Source organism: Astatotilapia calliptera, chromosome 4, assembly GCF_900246225.1.
Source record: "Astatotilapia calliptera chromosome 4, fAstCal1.2, whole genome shotgun sequence".
Lineage (NCBI taxonomy): Eukaryota > Metazoa > Chordata > Actinopteri > Cichliformes > Cichlidae > Astatotilapia > Astatotilapia calliptera.
In genome coordinates, this window is record NC_039305.1 from 775,001 (window position 1) to 787,500 (window position 12,500).

At 48.2% G+C, this 12,500-nt stretch overlaps 1 protein-coding gene across 1 annotated transcript in view; it reads left to right on the forward strand.

Annotated features, from left to right (window-relative positions):
* The window catches only part of rapgefl1 (Rap guanine nucleotide exchange factor (GEF)-like 1), a 34,212-nt gene that overhangs the window by 6,880 nt on the left and 14,832 nt on the right, over positions 1–12,500 (forward strand). Inside the window, exons 3-5 of the mRNA XM_026163836.1 lie at positions 9,569–9,647; positions 10,983–11,205; positions 12,077–12,174. Of these exons, the coding sequence (XP_026019621.1) occupies positions 9,569–9,647; positions 10,983–11,205; positions 12,077–12,174 (400 nt within the window). The remainder of the gene's footprint in view (positions 1–9,568; positions 9,648–10,982; positions 11,206–12,076; positions 12,175–12,500) is intronic.

Genomic DNA, 12,500 nt, shown 5'->3' on the forward strand with positions numbered 1-12,500 from the left:
ATGACTGTGACCAGTCAGAGAGGCTGACGGGGGCGTGGTCCCCCACAGGGCTGCTTCAAACAGACAGAAAAACTCAAACTGACTTCAGGTCAGTTATGTTGGACCACAGACTGTATATAAAATAATAAACTTTATTTATAAAGCACACTTAAAAGATGTATGCAGTACCATGATGCCAGCGTGCCGGTCACGAGGCGGGGGACGGTGTAAGCATAGAGGTGAGCAATAACAGTGACGTCACTTCCTGTTGTGTACGAGCGACAGATCGAGCCCGGCACCTGCTGCAGGTACAGAACAACTTTGTTCCCCGAGCGGTGTTTCTAAATCCGTTTATCTGTTGTAGTTCCCTCAGCACTCCCTCTGTGCTTTGGCCCTGGTTCATGCTGCGTGTCTCCGCTGTTGTTGAATACTTTCAGCTTTGCCTGTTGCGTTCGCCGTTTAATTCCTGTTTCCATGTCTGGATTATTTTGTCCTCGGCTTTACAGTCGCAGGATTTGGAGCCTGTGATTTTTATGAAGACTGTTGGTGGCCTCAGGCCCCCGTAAAATGATCACAGGTCAGCGTCCCCTGAAGTGATGTAAACATGAATGTGTGTGTGTGCAGACTGGGGCTGTGACGCTGGTCTAGATAATCCTGGTTCAGCCTTTGTTCACACCCACAGCGATGACTGACGGACTAACGTGTGTGTCGCTGGGAAGATATGAAAAAACACTTACCTGTGCGTATCTGCCGCGTACGTGCCTCTCATTAATGACATCACGTGCTGTGATTGGCTCCTGGGGCTTTAAGCACTCATTGTTTTTTTTCAAATCAAATCACTTTTATTGTCACATCACATGTGCAGGTACATTGGTACAGCACATGTGAGTGAAATTCTTGTGTGCGAGCTTCACAAGCAACAGAGATGTGCAAATACAATAATGTAAACAAGCAAAATACAAGAATGGCTACATCTGAAACTAATAAATATATGTACAATATATAATAGTATATGCATTTCTGGATGTGTATACTAAATATTTTTCTACGTGTGTGTGTGTGTGTGTGTGTGTGTGTGTGTGTGTGTGTGTGTGTGTGTGTGTGTGTGTGTACACATATTTTACAAATTAAATAGAGTAAACAATGAATAGAATATATAAAATAAAATATACAGAGTGAAACATGTGCAAAACAGTGGCATTACTGTACAGTGTGGAGTGCATAATGTTGAAGTTCCAGTAGTGAAGCTGAGGTGTCTATGACGTGTTCAGCAGTCTGATGGCCTGATGGAAGAAGCTGTCTCTCAGTCTGCTGGTACGGGACCGGATGCTGCAGAACCTCCTTCCTGATGGAAGCAGTCTGAACAGTTTATGGCTGGGGTGACTGGAGTCCTTGATGATCCTCCCCGCTTTCCTCAGGCACCGCTTCCTGTAGATGTCTTGGAGGGAGGGAAGCTCACCTCCAATTATCCGTTCAGAGCACCGCACTACTCGCTGGAGAGCTTTGCAGTTGTAGGCGGTGCTGTTGCCATACCAGGTGGTGATGCATCCAGTGAGGATGCTCTCAATGGCACAGTGATAGAAGGTCCTGAGGATGCGGGGGCTCGTGCCGAATCTTTTCAGTCTCCTGAGAAAGAAGAGGCGCTGCTGCGCCTTCTTCACTGTTTTGTTTGTGTGTACTGACCACGTAAGATCCTCAGCCAGGTGTACTCCAAGGAAGCGGAAGCTGCTCACTCTCTCCACAGCAGCGCCGCTGATGGTGATGGGGGTGCGTACTTCTCTGCACCTCCGGAAGTCCACTATCAACTCCTTTGTCTTTGCGACGTTGAGGGTGAGATGGTTGTCTTGACACCAGTGGGTCAGGGCGCTGACCTCCTCCCTGTAAGCCGTCTCATCACCGTTGGTGATAAGACCCACCACTGTAGTGTCGTCCGCAAACTTCACAATGATGTTGGAGCTGTTAGTGGCTGTGCAGTCGTAGGTGTAGAGTGAGTACAGGAGAGGGCTCAGTACACACCCCTGTGGAGCACCAGTGTTCAGTGTGATGGGGGATGAGGTGATGCTGCCCAGTCTGACCACCTGGCGTCTGTCAGACAGGAAGCTAAGCTTTTCATATATAAAGCATCAGCAGGGAGTGATCGGAGATCACAAAGAGCTATAAGCTGCTGCTGCGTTGTTTACAGGTGAGACTCCGCCCCCTGAGGGTGCCGCATCATCGCACTTGAAACATAAAAGCAGAAAACTCGTCAGCTTCACCGTTTTTAAATAAAGCTGTGGGAAAGCATGAGCCAGCGGTCGCTATGGAGACATGCGTCTGCTACCCCATAATATTATCATAGTGTGGGTGTGTGTAAACATCTGGCTCACAGGTAACACAGAAAGATGACAAGTTTCACGAAAGAGGAACACACACACACACACACACACACACACACAGACACACACACACACACACAGACACACACAGACACACACAGACAAACACACACACACACACACACAGACAGACACACACACAGACACACACACAGACACACACAGACAGACACACACACACACACAGACACACAGACAGACACACACAGACAGACACACACAGACACACACAGACACACACACACACACACACACACACACACACAGACACAGACACACACACACACACACAGACACACACAGACACACACACACACACACAGACACACACACACAGACACACACAGACACAGACACACACAGACACAGACACACACACACACACACACACACAGACACACAGACAGACACAGACACACACAGACACACACACACACAGACACACACAGACACACACAGACAGACACACACACAGACACACACACACACAGACACACGCACACACAGACACACACAGACACAAACACACACAGACACACACACACACACACACACACAGACACACACACACACAGACACACACACAGACACACACAGAGACACACACAGAGACACACACACAGAGACACACACACAGACACACACACAGAGACACACACACACACACACACACGCCTGTTGGGGCAGGTATTCAGGCGTGTTACTCTCAGACGAAGAATGTAAACACCAATTTCGAGCGAGCTTCATTTTCGTTGCATTTTGTGCGTTCACGCCTCTCTTTGTCTCTTTGTGAGGACTTTGTACAAAGCGAGGACCTCGGCTGCCGTCCTGACTTGTTGCTGTCGGCCCGTCTGAGGCTCAGGTTAGCGTCACGCTCCTGTGGACACATGCTTCCTACAGCGTCCCCACAAATACAAAGTTTGGTCACTGTGTGTGTGTGTGTGTGTGTGTATCTGTGTGTGTGTGGTGGACTTTTCAGCGGTTTTATTGGCAGCTGAGCCCAAAACAGAAACTTTAAAGCCTCGTAGTTTTATTCTGGGCTACAGCCAGAACATATTTACATGCTTCGGATGTTCTCAGGCTCCGTGTCGTTGTCTTCTGTTTTGTCAGGAATGAGCCCGTGGACAGGGACGGGCTGTTGTACACAAACCTGCTCAGTAAAGCCTGAAACAAACATATTTGATGGTTTGATTAGAATCCGGTGCTCAGAGGCAGAGACGCTCAGCTGTGCGTCTGAAGGCTCTGCCTGCAGATGACTGAAGAATCCGTGTTGGCAGACGTCGACTGACATCACGTATTAGCTTTGTTGTACTGGGATCAGTGGTGTGACTCCATATGGGCCTGGTGGTTTGATGAGCAGCAGGAGGAGAGCTGATGGGCACAGAGGAGGCTCAGGTGTGTTTTGGCTCTTTCACCTGCACAGAAACCGAAAGGTTTATCTGACAGAAAGGAAAACCCCGCAGCGTCACATGACCTCCTGAAACAATCATGTGGCGTGTTGGTGGAGCTGAGCACAGCTGCTGGGTTATCTAAGAGTCTGTAATAAGAATAATTATGCAGCAGCCAGTCAGTCATACAAACACAAACAGAAGAAAAGCTCTGAGTGGGAGGAGTTTGGTTTCTCCTCTACAAACGCAAAAGAAGCTTTTACCTTCCTCCTCCTCGTCTTCCTCGACCCCTCAGAGTTGCAGGTTTCCTCGTTTTAGGAGTGTGTGTGCGTGTTTGTGTGTGTGCAGATAACATAAGAGGCTCTTTAGCACCTGTTCACATAGCAACCAGCTCTCAGTAAGACATTTGGAGAAGAGGAGTGGGAGGCAGAGAGAGGAAGAGTGAGAGCCAGGCGGTGGGAGGGAGAAACACAAAGAGACTGAAATTAGAGGCTTCAAACTTCTCTGCACAAAAAACACAATTTCATCTCAGTGAGAGCAAGGCAGACAGGATGGACCCCTGACCTCTGACCCAAAGCTGAAGCATATAAAATAAAACGGAGCACAGAAACAGCTGCAGTAAACATCTGTATGTATGCATATGGAGTGTAAATGACCAACTCACATGACGGCATGATGCTGAACATGATGCTGCAGTGTGTGTTTTGTGCTCGCCATCAGCGATGCTGTGCTCACCATGCGTGCCGTGCTCGCCTGTTCTCCATCATGGAGTTTGCTCGCACAGTTGGAGGTCTGGATGTTTGAAAAGGTTTTGATCTGAAATGCAAACTGAGAAAAACTCTGCAACACAGATGAGCCGTCTGTGTCCCAGAGTTCAGTCTGGATTCAGAGGAACAGGAAGTGCTTCTCACCGTCTGCTCCACATGTGTGAGGAGGTGAGGACAGAAACCTCAGAGCAGTTGGATAATTGGCAGAAGGTGGATGATGGACGGATGGTTGGCTGGATGATAGTTGTTGGTTGGATGGATTATGGATGGATGAATGGATGGATGATGGATGGATGTTGGTTGGATGGATGTTGGTTGGATGCTGGTTGGATGGATGCTGGTTGGATGGATGTTGGTTGGGTGGATGATGGTTGGATGGATGTTGGTTGGGTGGATGATGGTTGTTGGTTGGATGGATTATGGATGGATGAATGGATGGATTATGGATGGATGAATGGATGGATGATGGATGGATGTTGGTTGGATGGATGCTGGTTGGATAGTTGTTGGTTGGATGGATTATGGATGGATGAATGGATGGATTATGGATGGATGGATGGATGGATGTTGGTTGGATGGATGTTGGATGGATGTTGGTTGGGTGGATGATGGTTGGATGGATGTTGGTTGGGTGGATGTTGGTTAGATGAATGGATGGATGATGGATGGATGATGGATGGCTGTTGGTTGGATGGATGTTGGTTGGATGCTGGTTGGATGGATGATGGATGGCTGTTGGTTGGATGGATGCTGGTTGGATGGATGTTGGTTGGATGGATGTTGGTTGGGTGGATGATGGTTGGATGGATGTTGGTTGGGTGGATGATGGTTGTTGGTTGGATGGATTATGGATGGATGAATGGATGGATTATGGATGGATGAATGGATGGATGATGGATGGATGTTGGTTGGATGGATGTTGGTTGGATGGATGATGGATGGCTGTTGGTTGGATGGATGCTGGTTGGATAGTTGTTGGTTGGATGGATTATGGATGGATGAATGGATGGATTATGGATGGATGAATGGATGGATGATGGATGGATGTTGGTTGGATGGATGTTGGTTGGATGTTGGTTGGGTGGATGATGGTTGGATGGATGTTGGTTGGGTGGATGTTGGTTAGATGAATGGATGGATGTTGGTTGGATGTTGGTTGGATAGATGATGGATGGATGATGGATGGCTGTTGGTTGGATGGATGTTGGTTGGATGCTGGTTGGATGGATGATGGATGGCTGTTGGTTGGATGGATGCTGGTTGGATGGATGTTGGTTGGATGGATGTTGGTTGGGTGGATGATGGTTGGATGGATGTTGGTTAGGTGGATGATGGTTGGATGGATGTTGGTTGGGTGGATGATGGTTGTTGGTTGGATGGATTATGGATGGATGATGGATGGATGTTGGTTGGATGGATGATGGATGGCTGTTGGTTGGATAGTTGTTGGTTGGATGGATTATGGATGGATGAATGGATGGATTATGGATGGATGAATGGATGGATGATGGTTGGATGGATGTTGGGTGGATGATGGTTGGATGGATGTTGGTTGGGTGGATGTTGGTTAGATGAATGGATGGATGTTGGTTGGATGTTGGTTGGATAGATGATGGATGGATGATGGATGGCTGTTGGTTAGATGGATGTTGGTTGGATGATGGTTGGATGATGATTGGATGGATATTGGTTGGTTGGTTGGATAGATGATGGATGGATGTTGGTCGGTTGGATGATGGATGGATGGATGGATGGATGATGGTTGGATGATGGTTGGATGGATGGATATTGGTTGGTTGGTTGGATAGATGATGGATGGATGTTGGTCGGTTGGATGATGGATGGATGTTGGATGGATGTTGGTTGGATGGATGATGGATGGCTGTTGGTTGGATGGATGTTGGTTGGGTGGATGATGGTTGGATGGATGTTGGTTGGGTGGATGTTGGTTAGATGGATGGATGTATGTTGGTTGGATAGATGATGGATGGATGTTGGTCGGTTGGATGATGGATGGATGGATGTTGGATGGATATTGGTTGGATGGATGATGGATGGCTGTTGGTTGGATGGATGTTGGTTGGGTGGATGATGGTTGGATGGATGTTGGTTGGGTGGATGTTGGTTAGATGGATGGATGTATGTTGGTTGGATAGATGATGGATGGATGAATGAATGGATGATGGATGGCTGTTGGTTAGATGGATGTTGGTTGGATGTTGGATGGATGGATTATGGTGCACAGTCATTGCTGCACCCCTGCAGTCATTTTGTCGAACACGTATCGCTTTCGTGCCGTCACCGTTTCATCCTCGACGCTGTGATTTCTGTCCTCTCTCTCTCTCTCTCCTGTGGGCGTTTGGGTTCGGCTGCTCTCTCTCGCTCTCCTCCCACGTTCACACTCTCTGTGTTCTCGCCATCGCTCTGCTACCCCGTGATCTGCGCTGCACATGCTCCACGCCGTTGAATAATCAGAGTAATGAGTACAGGTTTCAGCTTCAGTGCGGCACTGTGTAAAAACTCATTTACGTGTGTGTCAGCTGACATGAAAGATAAGCGCCACCTACCCCCCCCCCCCCCCCCCCCCCCCCCCTTTAAATCTGGGACATACAGCTGTTATAGAGGCGGGGCCAGGGCGTTACAAACTGGAACTGAATAAACTGAACTCGGTTCAGCTCTGTGTTAATTTCACCTCTTCTGTCCGAAACAAGCTGTTCTTGCTCCTCCTCCGCTTCACCAAACTCTCCTCTGATTGGCTGCCCATCAGTGTGCTTCCTGTTTGCCCACTTTCATCAATGTTTTAATGCAAATATGTTTCAGATACTCTGAGAATCACTGAAATAAGTTCTTGTTTTATTCTCGATGTTTGTCTCTGGAAACATCTGGAAGCTTATTTCACATTTTTAAAAAATCAATTAATGAATTAAAAATGGACATTATGTTGCAAACACAATAATCACATTATTGATCAGTGTTTAACATGAATGTATCATTTTGAGCTGACGTGTTACATGGAGTACTCCTGTTAGTACTGCAGCTGATTACTTCAGTCAAACCTCCATCATCGGTGGATTATTGATCAGTGATCAGTAGTAAGCATGAAGCTCTCATCCTGTTTCGTTTTTTTTCTTCTCTCACATTTCCCTCTTCATCCTCCCACTGTCGACAACGTGGTGTCGCTATGGCAACCGCCTGCAGAGAGGCGGATCGCCACAGGCCACGCCCACTGCAGCATGCTTGTCACACACACAGCAGTGTATTTTTGGAGATGTGACCACAGGTTTTGGCTGTTTCAGCAGCTTTAATTACAGCTGTAACTGCAGCAGCTGCTTCACCTCCACACTCACACACACACCCTCCTTTTCTGTGTGTGTGTGTGTGTGTGTGTGTGTGTGTGTGTGTGTGTGTGTGTGTGTGTGTGTGTGTGCTGAAATCTCTGTGCAGCAGACTGGAGACGAGCTAAATGTAGGCCACGAGGACGTGTTAGCCTCAGAGCGGCTCGCTCAGAAACCAGACATAAAGATTTATTCATATGTATCCGTTTCACACACACATGAGTGTCACAGATAATAAAAATATCCACGTCTGTGTTTCCTCCAGCTCACTAAATCAAAGCGAGCGTGATGACATTATGATTATTATCAGAGTTCTGCAGCAGAGTTTCATATGCGCCTCTCCAGATCTGGTTGTCATCGCTGTGTTTCCCTTTATGTTTTATCATTTATCGTTGTTTTTGTTTGTGTAACCCAGGTCCCACGTAGCTATGGTAAAGCTAGAGTATATAGTACAATGAGACTGGGCCTGGGTTCGTAGTGCTACTAATAATGATACCTGATACCCTCTAATTTGCTATAATAAGGACCACCACAACTGTATTTTACACAAATTAAATCCCTCACCGGGTATTTATTTAGACAAAAAGAAATGAATAAAATAAACAGTTACTCTTATAAAATGAATTGAATTAAAATAAACAAACAAAATTACTGTAAAAGTGACTACGTGGGTTTTCAATGAAAGATTTATCAAAACAAAATACCTCTTTCTTAGGCGCCAACTGTTATTTCAGTTACAACAGCTCACACCTTTAAAATGGATGAATTTCAACCTTTGATAATAACTTTGATTAACTACACACTTACTCAATTTAAACCGATTGTGTAACAGTGGGCCCACACACACACACACACACTTTAACCTGTCCACACTACACCTGTAGCACGGTGCTTGTTGCAGGCCTGATTCGAAGTTCGGGTGCGGTGAGGCCTAAAACTGATGGCCGCTTCACTCAAACTGAGCCATAAACAAAATACGTGCACTTTAGTTCCAGTTAGTACTCACAAGTCCAATGAGTTTGTTAGTGGGGCAATCAGAAACGGACAGTTAGTTCACCAGTAGTGAAGACAGTCAGGGGTAAGAAAACAGCAGGGTCCATCCGGGCAGAAACCTCTCTCTCCTTCTCCTTTCAGAGCGTCCCTCGGCTTCTAAACATATTTAAACACTTGAGCTACAATACCAAATGCTATCACATAACGATTTAGCATTAGCATGCTTTGACTGAAAATCACAGAGCTAAACATACAGCATGGCATCACAGCACATAACGCGGTAAGCTGCGCTAATTAGCAAGCCGCTAGTTAGCATCACATATCACGCTATTTTATCACTATAACGAATAGTTACAGTACAAATGTCAAGGCACACAGTCTCATTTACCTCTTGCAGATCACAAATAAGTAATATCAGGACCACGGGTAGTCGACCTCAACGATACACTTAGATGCAAAATCCACACCACGTTTGCCTTACGACATCTCTCTCTTCAGACCTGCGGTCTGTCTGACGTCCAGCAGGGGGCGACTCCTGAGAGTTCCTCTGGATTAGCATTGCTGCACACGGCGTCTACCTCAAACCCGTTTCCCTCAGCCCCGCCCCCGTGACGTTGGTCGGGCCTCTGAGCGTGTGTGCGGATGTCGTGCTTCTCTCCTGGCTGCAGGCCTGTGTTGTGTTCAGGGACAGTCTGTACAGATAATCTCTGTGTGTTTGTGTCTCTGTGCAGAAACGCTCCTGGATGACTTTATGTTGACACATCCCATCTTCCTGGCGGCGGACAGGCTCCAGCAGGTCCTGCTGCAGCAGTATCCTTCACGCGCTCACAGGCATGCGTGCCTGGCTGTCGAGCGGTCGCCTCGCAGCGTTATCTGCTGCGGGTTCTGCAGGTTTGTGTCTGAACAGCTCCGGTGTTGTTTTGTTTCGTTTCTGCAGCGTTCCCACGTTGTTGGCATTCCAGTGACGGGAATGGGAAGTTTTCTGCTTCAGTGGAAAAACAAAACCTGGCTGGCAGACTTCCATGAAACCTCCATGATGTCATTGTTTTACCCATAATGACCTCTGACCTCAGCGGTTTTATCACCACGCCTTTGAGTTTGTAGATCCCAGGAACGGACGAATCGTGCTGTGACGCCTTTACAGATATCAGCTGTGATTCTGTCACCAGAGCGTCGAGTGCTGCGGACCAATCACGCTTCAGCAGGTCAACGTCAGCGCTTAGAACAGGAAGTCCTGAAAACCCGTGGGCGTACACACAGGAAGAGACCGTCATCACCGACTGAACTACCTCAATCTCCTCAGCCACTGAGCGCGCTCTGTAGCATCCAACAGGAACAAGACTCAGACCTGAAACTGATCTCAGATCAGCTGAGCAGGACGCTCACATCTCATCTTCACCGTCAGCTCTTCGTCCTCTAACCCAAAAATGAATAAAGAGCACGTTTAATGACCGGTGCAGCAGCTCGACACTCGCAGCGCAGAAAAACAGATTTCTGCTGCAGCCGCAGATCTGCCACAGAGAGCGATGAAGAGCTGAGAGGAAGAGGAGCAGAGGGGGGTGTGGCCGAAAGAAGAAAGGGAAGGACAGGCGAAGAGAGAGCTCCATGTTCAAGAACACGAGACGTTCAGGGACTCGTTCAGGAAGGGGTGAAGGGATCAGACGGGGGGCCGGGCACATTTAGCCTTCTTCGTGGACAGAGCCGTGATCAGAGAAATGGCGCTCGTCAGGCCTTCAGTCTCGCCGCGTTGAACAGTCGTGATGATTCACCACAAGCGTCGCTCACAGCTCAGCTGCTTTTAACTTTTCTCAGCTCTGCACTTCCTGCGTGCATTCCCAGGGGATCATGGGAACTGTAGTTCTGTTTTCATAAAGAGGATAAAAAACAAAAAGCAGCATCATCGGCCAATCGGAGGAGAGGAAAAAAAGAGTCTGTGTGAGGCAGATGTTTGTGTGTGCGTGTGGTGATATGTGGGTCATCATGGCGGCGTCTCCAAGCTGCAGCTCTGTGAAGCTGAAACAGCTGATTATGGGTTTGTGCTGGCAGCTGTTTGTTTGTGACGACAGCAACAATCACACCTGTGAGATTTGGTTTCAGAGCGAAGCTTCAGGCGAATGTGTTTCCTCCTTAACTTGACTTTTCCAGATTCAGCCTGGAGGGAGATGGAGGAGGGAAGAAAGGGGAGGCGGAGGGGTGGAGGAGAGAGGGAGGAGGGAGAGGAAGAGGGGAGGAGAGGGACAGAGAGATGGAGGGAGCGATGGACGGAGCAGAGAGGAAGCAGGCGGTGCTGACGGTGGCGTTTCGATACCTGGACACCTACAGAGAGCTGCTGCAGGAGGAGGGCGAGCGCAGCAACAGCTTCCCCAAGGTTACACACACGCAGACACACACATGCAGACACACAGACACACACACGTAGACACACACACACGCAGACACACACACACGCAGACACACACACGCAGACACACACACACACACACGCAGACACACACACACGCAGACACACACACGCAGACACACACACGCAGACACACACGCAGACACACACACGCAGACACACACACACGTAGACACACAGACACACACACACGCAGACACACACACACACACACACACACACACACACACACACGCAGACACACACACGCAGACACACACACACGCAGACACACACACACACACGCAGACACACACACACACACACACGCAGACACACACACACACACACACGCAGACACACACACACGCAGACACACACACACACGCAGACACACACACACGTAGACACACAGACACACACGCACGCAGACACACACACACACGCAGACACACACACACGCAGACACACACACACACACGCAGACACACACACACACGCACACACACACACACACACACACACACACACACACACACGCAGACACACACACACACGCAGACACACACATGCAGTATCCGTCTCAGCCCTGAGTGGTTCCTGCAGGTCGGATCCAAATTTCTGGAAAAACAATAATAACAATAAATAATGTTAAAAAGCTCCAAATCTCCACCTGCATGTTTCCACACCTGTGACTCCTCCCACTGTCAGCGTGAAGACTGCATCACGGCGGTCGATGCACAAACATCCGTTTTTTATTTGAATACTTATTCTTCATAATCACTGCTGGGACTGTCTGGATCTGAAGTGTGTGTGTGTGTGTGTGTGTGTGTGTGTGTGTGTGTGTGTGTGTGTGCAGGAGCTGTACATGTGTGCCGTACAGGAGTTGGCCCAGTATCCTGAGCTGGTGGAGGACGTCCTGAAACTGCAGCGATGGACCGAGATCTTACACTGCCCGTAAGACACACACACACACACACAGTAACACACACACACAGTAACACACACACAGTGTAGTCAGCGGGTGCAAGCTTCCATACAAACTTTGGCGTCTGAGTCCATCAGGGGTTTTTAGGTGACCATGTTTGCAGCCAGTTTCATGCAGGGTTACAGGCTGGTCTCTAGCCCCATGTGACCTAAACCTGACCAATCAGAGCGCAGTAATCTGTGTACAGTCTGCACACAGCACGCTTATCATGTGTTGATTTCTGGATGTTGATGTTCACGAGGTTTCTTTATTGCTGCGGCGCTCCATCGTGACTCACACAGTTATCATATTATTA